Raw genomic sequence first — 17,622 nt, 5'->3', positions numbered from 1 at the left:
AAGCATTTCCAAAGCATAAAAAAGAGATTAATTCAAGCATGAGAAGCCCAAGGCTGAGGGATAGTGGGAGATGGAATTCCAGATGCCCGTGCATCTCATGGGATGGAGGCAGCTCCCAGCGGAATTTCTTCCCTTGCCATAAATAGATCATTTGGGACATCTCCAAGACCTCAAATTGGTTCCTCACCTGCTCACCCACCCCAGCGTTCTGAGTTATTTACATCCTTGCTGGAACAATTAACCAACCCAGGAGGAAGTTAAAGGACTCCCTACTCCATTAATTATCCCATAACTGCTTACTCCGAGGATAACCATGTGCTAGAAGCAAATGAGTTAAAATCAAGGCAGACTATGACTCTTTGCTATAATATGCCTTTTGCTGATGAGGAATTATTTCAAAGGAGTCAGCAGCACAATGTGCTGCAGTTTTGCCAGTGGGCCAAATCGTTTTTATCATTCTTGGCTGAGAAACGCAGGCACTCAGTGTCTTTTCCATCCTTAGCTGAGCATCCATGCAGGATTTTCCATCCACGCAGTCATTTCTCAGAAGGCATCTGACCTTATTTAACAGTCCCTTAATTAGGTGAAAGCAAATGCAAGAGAGAGTGGAGTTCAGCCTCTGATATTGCTGAGGGTGATGAGTGGTATTTTAGGGACAGGAAAGAAGAGTCGAAGAGAACAAAAGTTGCCTTTGCTACCAACTGGGATTACAGTCATTGCTTGCTAGACATTGACTGAACTCTTGGAACTGTTCTTCCCGAAGAGCAGGGCAGCTGGGCAATGAAACAAGTGGTTTGGCTTGCTCTTCTTTTGAGGATTTAGAAAGAGCTTGACATGACACATCTTTGCAAACAGAGCGTGCATTGCAGCTCTTGACTTGGGCACCTTAGAAGCTCTGATGACCCTAATCTGGTGTTCTGAACTAGAACAGGTTGGCCAGAGAGGTGGTAGGTACCCCATCCCTGGAGACATTCAAGACCAGGTTGGACAGGACTCTAAGCAACCTGATGTGGGTGAAGATGTTCCTGCTTATGGCAGGGGGGTTGGATCCGATGACCTTTGAAGGTCCCTGCCAATCCAAACTATTCTATGATTCTAAGATCTTACCTAGAATGTCATTCTGGTCTAGGAGAAGCTTAGTCCAAGGAAGAGACTCTACTGTCAACACCGTTCCTTCCTTTCTGGCTTTCAGAAGTTGAACAGTGAAGCCCTGCAGAAGACCTGACCATCTCCAAGGCATGGATATGCACTGTGTGGTCACCTTCCACCCTATGTACAGTAGCCCCTTCTACAAGATGACAGTCAGTTGTCCAAAAGCCTACAACACTACAGTCAAATTATAGAAATCTGCAATAACAGTGCCAAAAATTAGTTTATTGGTGTCTTCACTGCTTTTAAATCCCTAGGACAAAACGTCACACTTATTAACCAATCTCAGCTTTTCATTTTCGAACAATTCTTTTCTGTTTCTGGACCAATGATGAAAAACATGATCTGCGTGCAACCTGGTGGCTTACAAACAAACAAATGCAAATTAACAGGAAGAATTCTTAAGTTATTTTTAAAACTTGTGATCCTGAGCCAGTGTTTCTAGGGACAACCTCAAACTGACAATCCCCTGGAAATAGCCGCTCCAAACATAGGATTTAATGCTAATTGAAATCTTGTGCAAAGACCATATTTGAAGAAATTAAGCTATAATTAGGTAAAGATATTAATGATTGCTTTAACTAATTGATATGATAACATAAGCAACAGATAAGATTTTAATCAGTGGTCATGAAATCAGAAGTAAACTAGCCAGTCGCCACCTCTTCTTTTGCAGCTAACTTCCACACAATAATTTCATTGCAGATAGTGACTCAGCGGCAAAGGAAAGAAGAATAAATCTTGGGAGACAAATAGGTATAAGCCTTCCCCATTTTAATGAGAAACAGACATAGAAAGGCCAAAAAGACCCTGTCAACATGATTTGTGATACTGTTACTTAATTTTAACCAAATGCGGTTTCTGCCACGCTTAAGTTGAAGTACATATTTATTTGATATTTCATTGGCAAAGTTTAAAAGACCTCGCAAAATACCCATCTGCTTCTGCTACGCATGACCCTACCAGTCTCACCTTTGACATACTGTAATGGTTTTAGGGAATGATCACACTGCACAGCTGTGATTTATTCTCAGAGCATGGATGACTTTCTGATAGTTTACCAGGAAGAAGCACAACTTTCCACTGGAGCATGAAGCTGACTCACCTGCACCAAAAAAACCCAGCCTGCACAAAGAGGGACAGCAAATTTTCTCCGAGTCAAACATAGGGTTACTAATAAACTGCAGAATAGTGACTTCCCCAGCCATTAGTACACCAAAAGTATGAGGCAGCTCAAAGCCTTGGGGTTTTAATAATATGAAGTTGGGGCCTCTTGCTCTTTGTCTGCTGGTTTTTGAGCCTTTAAGTTCATTTTCTCTAGTGCTTTCTTTTGATCCCTCTACATCAAAGGGAAGAGCTGAGATTTTCACATCTTGGAGTTGCTTCCAGGTGCTGCATCAGCTTTGCAAAACACACTCAGCACTGGGAAGAGACCTAGGAGTGCAACGTGCTGAAACAGAGATATTTAGGGGGTGATGGAGGTGGCCTTCCAAATACTAGTCCAAAGCCACAACAGGAAAATTAGCATCCTCCACCTCGTGACACATAGAGTTGGGCTGTATCTGCGTGTCAGCACTTAAGTATCAAGGAGGTAAGGAGGCATGGTCAAACAGCAACTGGAAGAGAAGAAAGCAAAGGAACAGGGATGGCAGGAGTGAAGTTATAGAAAAGCAAGTGCAGGCTGTGAATGAGAGAAAAGGTCCACAAAGAGGAATAGGATCAGAGAGAGAAGCAGGGATGGTGAGGAGAGGTTGAAAGAAGCATTTCAACCTTTGCAGAGAGCTCCAGGGAGCTTGTAGGTTCAAGATTCTCATTTGGGAGAAGAAAGAGTCACAGAGAGGATTAGAAGAGGAAGAAGGATGTGAGGAGGCATGTGTGTGTGTCATGAGGAGCAAGGAGATGCAGAGACACTGCATCCTTCGCCTGACCCTCCAGCAGCATTTCCCATCTGCTCCTCATCCCCTTAGATCAGCGTGGGAGACAGAGGGCTCTCCAGCATCTGCGCACCAGAAACAGAGAGGGAAAATGAAACAGAGACAACCTTCAACGTATCCATATCCTGTGACCCACAGGGAACATTTCAATACAGGCACAAGTGCTATTCAGACAGATAAGTGAGGAGATGACACCTCGGAGGAGCCACCTCCCTGGCTCTGCTGCACAAGACAGACCCCTGTTCACTGGGAAACACCATCAGGCTTATAACTCAGCTAGAACTTTTGTGAATGCTGGGGCTAAAAGGCAGATCTCCTGATAAATCATAGAATCATAGAATCATTTTGATTAGAAAAGACCCTCAAGATGATCCAGTCCAACCATTAACCCATCACTGACACTAAACCACGTCCCTAAGAACCTCATCTATGCATCTTTTCAACCCCTCCAGGGATGGTGATTCCACCACTGCCCTGGGCAGCCTGTTCCAATGCCCAACAGCCCTTTCCAGCAAGAAATTTTTCCTAATATCCAATCTGAACCTCCCCTGGTGCAACTTGAGGCCGTTTCCTCTTGTCCTGTCATTCGTTCCTTGGGAGCAGAGCCAGACTCCCCCTGGCTCCAAGCTCCTTTCAGGCAGTTCAGAGATCAGAAGGTCTCCCCTCAGCTCCTGTTCTCCAGACTGAACCCCCCAGGTCCCTCAGCCGCTCCCATCACACTTGTGCTCATGATCAATCCCGTGCATGCACCAATCCTTCCCCACTCTGCTGACAGGGACATGTTCTCACTTGAAACACGCATATGCCCACACCCCTGTGAAATAATGGGATCTTTGTATAATGTGTCTTTGGGTTTTGGTGACAAATCTTTCTCCTCCCCTCATTCGATTGACCTCCCTATAAAATATGTATTTGTATACAATGGATTCCCTCTGATGGTGCAAAGCTGTTGCATCCTGCTCCTGAGAGCATGGCAAGTCTGATAGTGTCAACAAGTGCCACTTGTCACCTCTCGACATTAACAGGAGCTGCAAGGGAGGACATGTTTCGACCATAGATCACAGGGCTAGGCTGGATTCCCAGCTCCCCTTGGAACCCAGAGAGTTCAGCTCCAGCTGAAAAGCCTCCTTTCATGGAAGTGGTTGTCAGGCATTGGAAGAGGCTGCCTAGGGAAGTGGTGGAGTCACCGTCCCTGGAGGAGCTGAAGAGACACGTAGATGAGGTTCTCAGAGATATGGGTTAGTTGCATGGTTGGGTTAACAGTTGGACTTGATGACCTTGAGGGTCTCTTCCAACCGAAATGATTCTGTGATTCTATGTGCAACCCAAGGACTCCCCAGCACACTGAAGAAAGGGCTCCCATGCTGATGCTGACCTTAAAAAGGTCAGGGGACATATTTTTTTGGTAGCACAAGAAAGCCTCTTCTTGTAGCCAGGTTTATGGTGACAGCTCTTTGAAGATGTTTCAAGTTAAAGGATCCCTCACTGAGCTGAGTCCTACCATGGTTGCAGAATAGTTCAGTGCATGGCAGGAGCAATACTTGCTGGGACTGCCAAAGCCATGATAGGACTGGGAGAAGATGGAGAAATTGGCTTTATCATTGGGGCTTCCATTCCTGTTGAGGTCTGGTGAATGATGGAGCTGAGCCTGGGAAAATTGCTTTTAATGGAGCAGCTACACACCCAACAAAACCACTCTTATTATCTCCAGGGTACAGCCAGGGTTGAGCCCAGGAGACAGAAGGAGGAGAAACCTCCTCTTTCCCCAGGGACAGGCTCAGTCCTGGTACCTGCCTGCCTTTGGAAAGGTCAGGTCGAGCCATCACCCTCCCGTCCCTCATCTCCACAGACCTCACAATACCAAGGGATTTCCATGGGCAGCGAAAACCTCTGATAAATCAGAGCTTCATCCATTTGTGAAAAGAACGGTACATGGCTTGTACAGCAGATGAGATTTATCCTCCCCAGGGTCAGCATGCGCTCCTCCATGACATTCATTGTCCTGCCTCCAGCAAAGGCAAATCCTTGCACCCACCCTCAGCCACTGAGGCCCTATAAATGTTAATTCATTCAAGCACTTGAAGTGTGTTATATCATGAGCACACAGATAGTGACTGTATTGCCGTGACAGCAGTGCTGTCATTCACATTGCTTGCTACATCGCAGATAAAATCAGAGACGGGCAAAGGCTTGTGTAGTGTTGAGTGTTTCATGAAATTGGATCAGATTTTAAATAATAACAGTCCATGGCCTTTTTGCTAACCTCTCTCATACAGATACTCTTGGGCTTCAAAGGTGGGTGGGAAGGGATGACTGAATAAATGACAGGGGACTCAAGGCTCCTGGATTCTCCACGGAGCTTCATCAACAACTTGTGGCCCTAAAAAACACCTGCCTAAGCTTGTGTTTTGGTGTAGCCAACCACAAAATGAGTCTGTTCATGTTGTAATCATCAGGTAGTCAATATAGCAGCAAGAATATGTTCTTGGAAGTTTCTGGAGGAAAAACAAATTGCTCCTCTTGTTCCATATTTCATTTTTTTAAGGCAGTGAGTGAATGCACAGTGTTGTCCCATTGACCTCTCCTAGAGAGAATGAAGACAACTCCCAGGTGTAATGAGACCAACCAGCTCAATAGACCTAAACATCTTGTTTCTGTAAATCTGAATGGCTCCACAGAACCAATAATGGTATCTGAGGTGGCCTCTTGCCAAATGGGTCTGCGCAAAAAGAACATTCTGGGAAAATCTGAAATCATGGATTGATTATTGGTGTATCATCATGCTCAAAGGCTTTGACCATGTGTGGAGCCCCATTCTGCTCAAAGAAAGAAGAAAAGACCAGCAGAGTAAAGGATGTGAAAGAGGAACAGTGTCTTGACCAAAGTCTTGCAGGAGATCACAAGCATCACCTGCCTCCACTTCCCACCCCGTCCCAAAAGGTGACATCCCATCCTTGCCCAGAATGGAGCAGATGAGAAATTAATCCCAGCTCTGTCATCACATATTTTCTTCTGAGTTATCAACCTCTCACAGTTTTTTTTTTTAATAAAGATGAATGCACAGAATTGTTCCCCACTCCAAATTTGAAGTATAAATATCCATAGCTCAGGGTGAGAGTCAGAGACATCACAGAGACAAAAAACATTTAAAATAAAATTATTCAAGCAGAAGAAATGGCAGTCATAGATTGGAAACTATAACCCGCTGGCTTTGCATAGAGAGAAGGATATTCAGCCTGACAGATCCGAGCTCCTGGACCACAACAACCCTGCTAAACATCTCCCTCCAAAAACCACATCATCCCCTGCCCTATGGGCCAGGAGAAAACTTCTGCTAGCTTAGGTAAAAAGGCTAATAATTTCAATGTTAACCACGGCCTAGAAAAGAACAACCTGAAGAGGATATGTGGACGGTCTATAAAATCATGGCAAGTGAATTGGGAACAATTATTGATTATTGTGTTTTTTGTTTTTAAGGCAGGAATTAATGGGTAGGAAAACTGCCACGAGAGTGGGTGAGAAGAGGGGATACTGTGGTCAATCTCCATCCTGAAGAATGTTGACTGTGCTGTCAGAGGGTCAGAGCACAACACACAACATTTGGAGGGGGATCTTGGTGTTAGGGAACTGGGTGATACTGGGAGAAGATCACACTGCTTTGAAAGTGCTACTGGAACATGTAGGCATCCTCCAATAAATTCAAGGAGGCAATAAAAAGCATATCAAGTGTGTGTTTTATGTTTGGTGCCACTTATGTGATCCAAGGCCAGGTGGGTAATAGTTGCTCAATGAATCATTGAACACTAATGTATGGGTGAAAATATTACACTTGGGCCAGTGGCCTTCACTGAGGTTTCACTGTAGGGCACCTGCCATCACCCTACCAAAATCTCTCATTGCTCCCTTTTGTTTGGGGATTTAAAGCTCCTCACAAGCACTCATGAATCAACCAGTTATGGTATTTCAAGTCCCTGCGAGTCTACAAGATTAATTATGTACAACGAATTCCTTCATGCAAAATTATTTCCTCCTCCCAGCCCAAGCAGCGAATTCCTAAGGCCAAGAGCTCTGCTGAAATCAGCTGGACTTCCAGCTTGAACACTCAGATTTGTCCTTCCCTGGAATGTATTTGTATTTTCAATAATAATACTAATGGCACAACAGGAACATCATGCTAAACTTGACCCACACCCTGTCAGACAGTGTCCTACGTTCTCGTTCCCAATGTCTCAAAGAGGTTCCAGCTTTTCCAAATACTCCAGTTGGAGTCGAATGATTCAGCACTATGTTTATCCGTATCTGTGGCAGATGTAGCCACAGTTTGAATGGAGGTGGAGAGCCATGTGATATGCTGCAGATGCAGTAGCAACTCCTTGCCATGTAGCCAGTGTGAAGTTTATTGCATAAAGCAATGCTGGGGGTGGTTTCTACCCCCGTTATTTCTTTGCCCCTGGCCCCTCAAAAATCGCATCAATATATAAATGTAATGTTTTCTAAGCATGAAAAATCATGAGATCAACAATGGAGCACACATCTTGGTAGTAACTGTGTTCACTGTCAGAACTTCACGTGCAATTCTGATGCCCGTACTGTGATCAAGCTAAAAGGTTTCAGAGTACCATGGACTGATGGAGTTTCTTACCTGCTTCTCAGACATGATGTAGAGGTGTTCATGATCCACTGAGAAGGCCATATCCCGTAATATGGGGCCGGTATCCACCACCTGCATGATCTCATACTCCAGTGTGTTCTTAGTGGTGCCATCCACACGGATCTGCAGAACAAAAACAAAAGCAGGGAGAGAACATGAGTATTTTTTCTCCTCCTGTGGAGACTGTAGAATAATCATTGGGGAAGTGCATTGTGGTCCAGGTCTTTTGGACAACCACCACTGTCATCACAAAGTGAACGTTTTCCCTGAGTTCTCACTTAAAGGATAAAGCAGGTTTAACTGCTCTGCTGGTCCCATCAACCCAGGAGCACTGTAGAAGAACAATACAGAGCCTGCTCGCTTTTATCTGGCACTATTACTGTGCTACTGTCATTGCCTGGACAAATCTACTCAGATGAAAATGATGGCACAAAGGGCAGAATTTGTGGTGATGATGAGCAAAAGATATATATAAAAAAAAAACCACTCTAGAGACTGCAGGGCTGAGGGCTGACTCACTCCAGTGCTAGTCAGACACTATTATTGTTCTTATTGCTAATATTCCATGGGGCAATATATTATTGTGGAGTGTACAATGCAACACAGACTATTTCTCTTGTTGATTACATATATCAGATCTTGAAATCAGTCCTGCACAAATATGGCACCTTATGATTCCAGCCACATCTCATAACAGGGTGTCACTTGGGAACATCAATAACGGGAATTATGAGAAGGAGCCAGATGTACAATCCCAGTCTATCCCTGATGGTGACCCTGTGATACAGAAGAAATTGCACAAAGCATGAGAGTTTTCTTTACCCAATCTAAACCAGATTTCTAGAGAACGATTTCAAAAAAAGTCTTGTAATAATTTTCATTAGTATAATCACAATTCAGGATAATCTATCTCTCCACAAGAATGTCAGGGTCCTTCTGGATCTTGTGAGACTCTGTACTTCAGCAAACCTAATGGCCACATATTTCAGAGATGCATTCACATTGCCTATCTACTTTGCTATGTTTTCAATGTGTTGCCTTTCGTTTTCAGAAAATCTTCTATCCTGCAGCAACACAAATATTACAGTATCCTTCCCTATAAGACACAAAGTTGTAGTAGGTCTGCTTCATGCTCTACATCATGATCTCCATACCTTCCCAACCAAAGGCAGACCAAAGTCTTCCAGCCCCTGGTTTGCACTTGTGCAGTTTGATAGCTGAGCAAAAGACACTCTTCCCACCCAAAAGAAATAACAAACCATTGAGAACTTAGAGTATCAAGACCCATTCCCACTGTTCCCTGGCACAGTCCATGAGCTTATTCCCTCTGTATCAACCTTCCAAGACAAGAAAATGAGCCTGAATCATATGTTAGAAAGGCAAAGAAAAAAAGAGAGAGGGAATGACAAAAGGTCTGGAAAGTCGGTCTCAGCAAAGAGTAGCAGTGATATACAGATTCTTATCTTTGTCCTTCCTCCATCTCCCTACCTATTGTATAACAAAGACGAAACTTTATTCTCTGTAGATGGATAGGAGAAATGAGGAAGAGAGGAGTTAGAGGAGCTGTCTGTGACAGCAAAGGGTGTAGAGGGTACTCAGGGATGCTCAGATCCTATGTGCTACCCCTCAGGATGCTCAACCTATGCAGAAGTGTGTGCATAAGCAGGTATTGGCTGTGGGGCTAGCCAAAGGACACCAGAGGATTTGCAGTTATTTTGTCATCTGGATGGATCTGGTGGTGACAGCAGCATACTCCACAGTGTTGACACACAAAGAGGTCAGAGCCTGAAGCCCAGCTCCATCTGTGCTTCCTGCTGGCCCTGGCCACCTGAGAGGAAAGGGCTCGCTCATGTCCATGACCCATAATGGATGAATTCAGCTCCTCCAAGTCCCTTTTCTTGAAAGTGGACACTGATATGATTCACCCATGAGAGTCAGGAGAAAGGAAGGAAACAGAAAGTGCTTCACGTTGAGAAATCATAGAATTATAGAAGAGTTAAGGTTGGCAAGAAACTTCAAAGCTCATCCAGTCCAATCCCTGCCATAGACAGGGACATCTTCACCAGCTCAGGTTGCTCAGAGCCCCGTCCAGCCTGGCCTGGGATGTCTGCAGGGATGGGGCATCCACCACCTCTCTGGCCAACCTGGGCCTGGGTGTTTCACCACCCTCAGCATAAAGTTTGCTCCTCATGTCCAGCCCGAATCTCCTCTCCTTTAGTTTTAAACCATCACCCCTAGTCCTGTTGCAACAGTCACTGCTAAAAAGTCTGTCCCTCTCTTTCTTATAGATCCCTTTTAAGTATGTAAAGGCCGCAATAATGTCTCTCCAGAGCCTTCTCTTCTCCAGGGTCAACAACCCCAACTCGTTCAGCCTTTCCTCTCTCTCTGCTGATCACTATGCTAAACAAACCTTATGTCTTTACTGCTTTGACCTTGATTTTTCAGCATCATCAGGGTCAGATCTGCAGGCCACCAGATAAGTAAGCAGCCAATTATCACCTCAGGGCTCAGTCACCATCCTCAGCCTTTGCCAGGCCCCATTAGAGGAGAAAGAGCTCAAAGATGGAAGAGGCCGGCTGAAGAAATAGCTGGCTGGAGTTAACAAACCACATAGACACAGCCTCCAGGGATCTCCCCTATGCATTCAGTGCAGGTAAAAGATTGCAGAGGTTTCACACTAGAAAAACAGAGATACTCGGAAGCGATTTAACAGACATTGCTAGCCTAATTGCCTGCAAAGTCATTATTTTGCAGAAGGGGAGAGAGGGAGGAATAGGGCTCATTCCAGTGTACATGTGCAAACACACACATGTGCAGTCATGCACACCCAGCCCAAAACCAACAATAAGTGCAGAAATCTCTCTAGTTAAAGCTAGTAGCTAAAGAAAAAGAAAAATCAGAAGGCCAGAAAGTCTGGCAGACATTAACCCATGCTGCACAGACCATGCAAACCCTGCGCCAGCAAAGAGGTGATTATTGTAGCTTGCAGCCAGAAGTCTGGCCCGTAACTTAAACCATCCCTTTACCTGTCTTAAACTCTGGCTTTCTTATGTTGGAGCCCAGGCACAGAGCCCAGAGGATCTCCACCTTTCCTGCACATTCTTTTCAGTCCTGAGCATCAAATAACACAGCGGCAATTTCTCTTTGAGAGAGATTTATTCCTGGCTCCCAGACAGCCACTAGAACCAGGACAATTTGGCTAGCAAAAAAAAATCAAAAGAAGAGCCTGTGAAGGGAAAATGAGACGTTTCTCATCAAAACCTGCAAGCGAACGTCACTAAAGTCAGGGACACAGGCACAATCTCTGCTCAGAAAGCTGCCCAAGTTGCCAGTTTCAGGGAATTTGAAGCACACACCAGCAGTTTGCTCTGTTCCTGCTCTTCTTTGCCAGCATCAGCCACAAGCCCCAGGTGGAGCTGAGTGCTGGGCTGGTTTTCTTCTGACTGAAGTATGGATATTCTTATATTCAAGATGTTCCTATTAAGCTGTGGGATTAAAGCCTGACAGACAGTCCGGGGGGGATTTCTCCTTGAAACTGCCTGTGAACCATGGGCACCTCTGCAAAGCAAGAGGGAGGAGACCAAGAAGTGATGGAGAGGGTTACAGGACCATAAACACATCTCAAAATTCTCAGTCCACCACAAAAAGAGGTGCGCAAACTCACTCATCACAAACACACTCATCACCTCCACCACAGCAATACCTGCTCCAGCTGCATACACATCTGTCCTGGACAGAAACATGCTCCTTGGACCACAAGATGATCCGCTCATCACCCCAAGTTCCCCTGCCCTCCTTTAACCCTACACACATGTGCAGAGCTCCCAGGGACCAGTGTTCTCAGGCTCAACATTAATCCTGTTTCCTGGAAGGCTGTACTCACTGGGCTTCATTCTGCAAAGCCGGCTGCTATTAAAACATCAGCATGATGCTTCCCGAAGGTCAACTACCAGGGGACCTATTCTGGCAGTTGTTTGTTTGTTTGTCTGAACATTATCTAGGTCTGGCTGTTTATTTACATCCATTGAAGTATCAGACAATAAATACTCTCTCCCAGTAGCAAACAGATGCTTGCACTCGAATGTTCTGGCTAGCGCTGGCTTCAAAATGATCTCCTTAATGAGCAAACAACACTATTAATCTTTAAAGACACAGGCTCTGGCCTTCCCTGAGCTCTCACTCTGGCCATGGCTAGCCCTACAGGCATCCTGGCAAGCAGCCCATGGGTCTGGTAGATGAAAGAAGGTAAAAGATACCTTCCATCTCTCAACTGGTGCTTTTCTGCATTATCTGGTCTCCCCAGATGCTGTGGGGTCCACAGGAGGCTGATGCTTGAGCACAGTCTCCCAGGCAAGCTGGTGGTAGATGCCTCAATCACACTTCCAAGAGGGGGATGAGTTTTAGAGTTTGGGATTGTACAGTTATCCAAGCAAGATACACAAGAAACCCCTCCAAATCTTGGGTATAAACTCAAAAGGGTCAAAGAAAAAGCAGTGGGGATGGAGGACAAAGAAGGAATTGGTGTTAACAAGCACTTAGTGCCGTTGTTGGAAGATAAACCCAGCAGCAGAGCTGGGAAACCCTCTCCCAAACTGTATGTCTATCTCAGCAAATAGCACAGTGTAACAGGAATTATCTGTAAAGGGACACTGTTTCTGCTAAAATCCAGTATGCATTTTTGATGTGATACAGGAGGTTTGCTTCAGACCCTATATAGCCTGACCCTGTAGACCAAATCAGTGTTTGGAGTGTATTAACATCATCCAGTTTTGGTTTATCCAAGAAAAACCCAGTTCATATACTTTAAAACTGCTCTGCTATGTGAATCACAGTAAATTAAGGACAGACAGCTTATTATCTTCAAAATTGTCTTCAGATTCACTTCAGAAACACATTCCTGAATGAGGACTCCTGTTACCACCTCACCTCTATTTTATTCTCCCCACAGCTTGAGCTGCTCACTGGCAGCAAGAGTGTATCATTTCCACTATGCCAACTAAGCTCAGCTGTTTCCTACTCTAAACCCATCACCTCCTGCCCAGAGCATCACTCCCGGCCCACCAGTGTCAAAATGAGACCCTCTCCATTAACTCCTTTGTATAAAGCACTTGAAACCCATCCAGGGCTCCTGAGCGTGATCAGGAGCAGGATCACAATGGTTGGCCAGACAGACAGCAGGAGCAGACGCTGGTTGGGATGATAGTCATTACAAATAATTAAATGAATAACTAAATGGAATAGGAACTGGTGAACCATGGCTCACTCAGCCAACCCATCCCTCCCCATCTTTCTCTTTTGTGCAGCATCAGCAGCCCCTGGGCTGATGAAGGTAAAGGGAATTCATCATTGCAAGCCCCAATGCTTCCAGCCACTGACCCAGCAGCTCCTGCTCAAGTCATGCTGGTGGTTTATTTTGGCCATGAAATTGCCCCAGTTCCCAAGGGAGGCAATTAAGTGGCTGCCAGGAAGATTGCAAGAGTGGATTTCAAAGGCAAAGACTCGCAGACCTCAGAATTTATCCTTGCTGCCTCCTCCTGGGTGCAAAGGAGGGAACATTGCTGTGGCACTCTCTGAAAGGAGAAGAAATCTTTGGGGCAGGGAAAGCCCCAGCTGGTAGGACAATCTCAGTCCTCCTCATATCTTGAGGAATCCCTTCTTTGTCACAGGATAGTTTGGATTGAAGGGACCTTCAAAGCTCACCCAGTTCCCCCCCTGCCATGAGCAGGGACATCTTCACCAGCTCAGGTTGCTCAGAGCGCCGTCCAGCCTGGCCTGGGATGTCTCCAGGGATGGTTCAGCCACCACCTCTCTGGGCAACCTGGGCCAGGCTTTCACCACCCTCACTGTAAAAAATTTCCTCTCCATGTCTGGCCTGAATCTCTGCTTATTTAGTTTAAAACCATCACCCCATATCCTATTGCAACAGGTCCTGCTGAGAAGTCTGTCTCTATCTTTCTTATCAGACCTTTTTAAGTCTGGAAAGGCCACACTAAGGTCTCCCTGGAGTTTCTCTTCTGCAGCTGAGCACCCCAACTCTCTCAGCCTGTCCTCCCAGCAGAGCTGTTCCAGCCTCAGGTCATTTCTGTGGCTCCTCTGGTCCCTCTCCAATAGGTCCATGTCCGTCCTGTATTGAAGGCTCCAGAGCTGGACGCAGTACTCCTTTCCTCTCCTTCTCCCAGGGTTTCTCACTGAAATCACCATCATTATTTCTCACTATTGGATTAAGGATCTGTAAACTTCATTTCTGGGAGATCCAAGCAGCCCTGGAGCCCAGCACATCAATCCAGGCTGCTCTGAGCAGTGCCCAACCACAGCCTTATGACTGTACAGGGGCCTCTAATACTTCATTGCTTTTCCAATATCAGTTCCTCCCTGGTTTATGAACCTAATGTTCCCTAGTGGATGCTGAGACTGCTGGCTGCTGTTCCCAGCATGGTGATGGGGGCAAAGACACAGTAGACAGACATGATCTAATGTCAGGCTGTTAGGATGATCATCTGTTTCTGCTTTTCCATTGATTTGGGTTACACGATGTAGATCTATTGATCTCGGCAAAGACAGGGAAGGGGCTGGTGACACTCCATGCTCCTCCTATTTCCCTCCATTTCGGCATGTGTTTTCCAGTCGAATTATCCATTCTAATTTACCTAAAGCCTATTAACAGGAGATCAATTTCTAATAAAACATGGAATTTCAATAGCCACGTCTATCTACAAATGCAAAAGGCTTTTAGAAACACTAATTGAAAAAGCAAGGGGTGAGGTATTTCTTTCTTGTGCCTAATAGTCAGCAGCCCTCCCTCGTCTCTTGTACAGATGTTTTAAAGTGCTGCTTGCAGGGGCGATGCCAGCCCATCCAAATACAGATCTCAGAGCACCTTCAGCCATATGGAGAGCAAGATCCTGGAAAAACATGTGTTTAGTCTTCTCACCACTCATGCTTTCAATACTACCCAGACCCCAACGTGTCGTGATGACAGCCACTGTCACCAGAGGTGATACTAACTGATACGGAGAGGACAGTCAACTGCAGCTTTTTGCTTCCAAGGGAGACCCACATCCTAAACTTGCAGGTGTCCCCCAGCTTTTACCCTGGTAAGGCTCAGCTCTAGAACTCGGTCCCAAGATCATCAGTGTCTGCGTGATCACCCATTCAATTATATCCACAGACCCAAAGTTGTACACACAAAAATACCCCATGCAGAAGGCAATCCCTTTAGGTTCCTGGTTTACATTCCTTTTATCCAGGAGATTTAAATCTTATGATTAGCAAGCAAGGAAGACTTATTTGCTGCAGAACTGCAACAACCAAGGAGAACGGTTCTTCTCCACTTCTCCATCCACCCAGTTCCCAGGGCCCTTTTTCCAAACAGCAAACATAGGGTTTTCAAGAAAACAGCTTCCCTAGAATATTGCTGGCTAATACCTATCATCATTGCACTGTAATCCTCTCTCAGCTGGGCTCTGGCAGGAATCATGGGTGGCTCAACAGGGCAGAAGCACGGGGTCTAATCCTTGCAGAGGAGTCACCCACTGACCTCTCGTGTAATCCAGCCAGGCTGCAAAATCAGGTCAAACAGAGACGTGCCTGACTGCTGAACGGGAGATCTTCCTTGCAGGTCAAGCACAGCTCACTGGGGCAGAAAAAAGATTCCTCTTAGTTCAGTAGTTCCAGGAAAAAACATGGGGCAAGATGTTGATGGTCGTCTGTTTTCCTTTTCCGGAGAGATGTGGGTGAGCATGACTTGATATGGCTACGAGGTGCTCTGGTTTCATGGTGGGTCAGTGTCTCACAATGGATAGTGATCTGTGATACACTCCAATGAACCTTTTGCTTTGGGCCAGAGAGTCTTACAAACCAGGAGACCAATTCCCAGCTGACAGATGTCCCCTTTCTTTCATAACCCATGGCACATGACCACTGTGGTTCTTCAACAACATTCATAGCAAGAGATAGTCCCCATTGTAACAGATTAATGACCTGAATTAGACATAAATTAAAAAACAGCCTTTTTTTCTGGGCTTGGACAGCACAAAACACACAGGGTTTATGACCACTGCTCCCAGTATCATAAAAATAATGACTACAGCTCCAAGTGTGGCTATTCAGGTTGTATCGGGACTGCAGGGCTCACCTCAAATTAAAACAGCTACAGAGCTGGCCATGGGGGGAAAGGGGGAAAGACAATCAGCTCCTCTCTCTCCCTCACCAGGGAGAGCATGTCAGGTATATGCAGCTTTCACATTCATGAGCCAATTGACAGATGACATCATTTTTGAAAGCATGGTTTACACAGGCTCCCCTGGCGCTCCCTGATTGATAAATTAGACACTCATGAGCCACGTGCTAATCAATGCAAATCATTAGTTTATAACAACACAAGGCAGGCTCGGCAGAGCTCATTTTTCAAGGTAATGGCCTGCCAAGTGATCAGTGTTCAGCAACAAGCCCTGCCAGGCGATCTATTAACAGGCTGCTGGCACTCACCTATGGCATGAGGCTGAGGCCTTTGCTGTCCAGTCCTCCCTAAGGATTGGGTTGTGCTACTCGGTGCAAAAGCCAGAGCCTCAAATCTGCTGTTTCTCCTCGTTTCTCATCATGAGGCATCACAGCTCCTGTGCCTTGCCCTGGCTCCACTGACAGTGGCCACCTTGGTCCCAGACACCTGGGGTGCATGTGCTCTCGCTGCCCACAAATGCTTATTCTCCACTTACCCTAATCCTGCAGCCTAAAATAAAAGTCATTTGAGACTGAAAAATTGTTCTTTGCCCTCTATCAGTGGAAATCAAAGCAGAGCACTCAAAGCATTGACCTGTAGATGTGTCCGAGAAAATGTCATGCTGACAGCAGTGGCATCTCTAAGAGCTAATTCCTGCGTCAGGCATGTGTTTGGTCAAATGAAGAGGCCATTTGAACACTCCACATCCAAAATTTTGGCTTCAGGGTCTTACAAGCATTGCTCAGCTGAGTGGGTGCTTTGGAAGAATGAAGCTATGACAAGGAAAGACCCGCCATCCTTGATCCCTCTGCCAGAGCAAAGGGAGGGCAAGAACATGGGACAGCCCTGCTCCATGCCCAAAGAAGCCTGTATGGCCTCTGCTTCCTAAGCTCCACAGCATTCCAATCCTGCTGGCAATGAAGCAGAGTCTCTTCTTCCATAAGTTTCTTTATCTGGTACACATTCTACCACAGGTGCTCTACAGAGCACCTCCCAGTACTGTATGGAGAGTAAGAGTTCTCAATTTGACATTCCCAAAGGTAAAGTTCAGTGCTGACAGTGAGGTTCAGTTGCTGGATGCTCATAGTTATGATTCCAGTGGATAATCTCAAAGGTCATCCTAGTGCCACTCAATTCATGTGCACTGCGATGGGACTTTTGGATGCTGCTTCTGTCTCCCTGCAGCACACTGATGATTAATCTACAGCAATTAAGTCATCTCCCATTCCTCACAGCACCCGGTTGCATGAGCTGAAAGGGAATCCCCTGGACCTATTAGCCCTTTAAGTCTTCTGATACATGATGGGGTTGTTCCAGTTTTCCAGGGTGCAGGAGTTCAGGTGTGTGTAAACCCACTGGCCATGGCAGGAAGGGTACAGATCTCCAGGCATTTTCATTTCTCCCAAACTGGTGGAATTTCATTTACATGACCAACATTTTGGGGAGGAGACAGCAAGTTTTTAAATGTTTACTATGTAACTGCCACCAGTCCTGGTTCTTCATAAAGAGAATGTAAATAAAGAGAATATAAATGAAGCTGGAGAGGAACTTTTCACAAGGGCATGTAGTGATAGGAGAAGGAGTCATGACTTTAAACTGAAAGAAGGTAGATTTAGATTAGATATAAGGTATAAATTCTTTACCATGAGGGTGATGAGGCCCTGGAACAG

The 17,622-nt window shown here is 45.6% G+C and overlaps 1 protein-coding gene across 1 annotated transcript in view; it reads right to left on the bottom strand.

Moving 5' to 3' along the window:
• Positions 1-17,622, bottom strand: part of PLXNA4 (plexin A4) — a gene marked incomplete at its 3' end in the record, with an annotated part of 457,578 nt that overhangs the window by 234,589 nt on the left and 205,367 nt on the right. The window contains exon 3 of the mRNA XM_080363684.1: positions 7,726-7,857. Within this exon, the coding sequence (XP_080219810.1) occupies positions 7,726-7,857 (132 nt within the window). The remainder of the gene's footprint in view (positions 1-7,725; positions 7,858-17,622) is intronic.

Source organism: Nesoenas mayeri, assembly GCF_963082525.1.
Source record: "Nesoenas mayeri genome assembly, chromosome: 1".
NCBI lineage: Eukaryota > Metazoa > Chordata > Aves > Columbiformes > Columbidae > Nesoenas > Nesoenas mayeri.
Note: the sequence above shows the minus strand (reverse complement) of the source record. Positions and strands in the feature narration are given on the sequence as shown.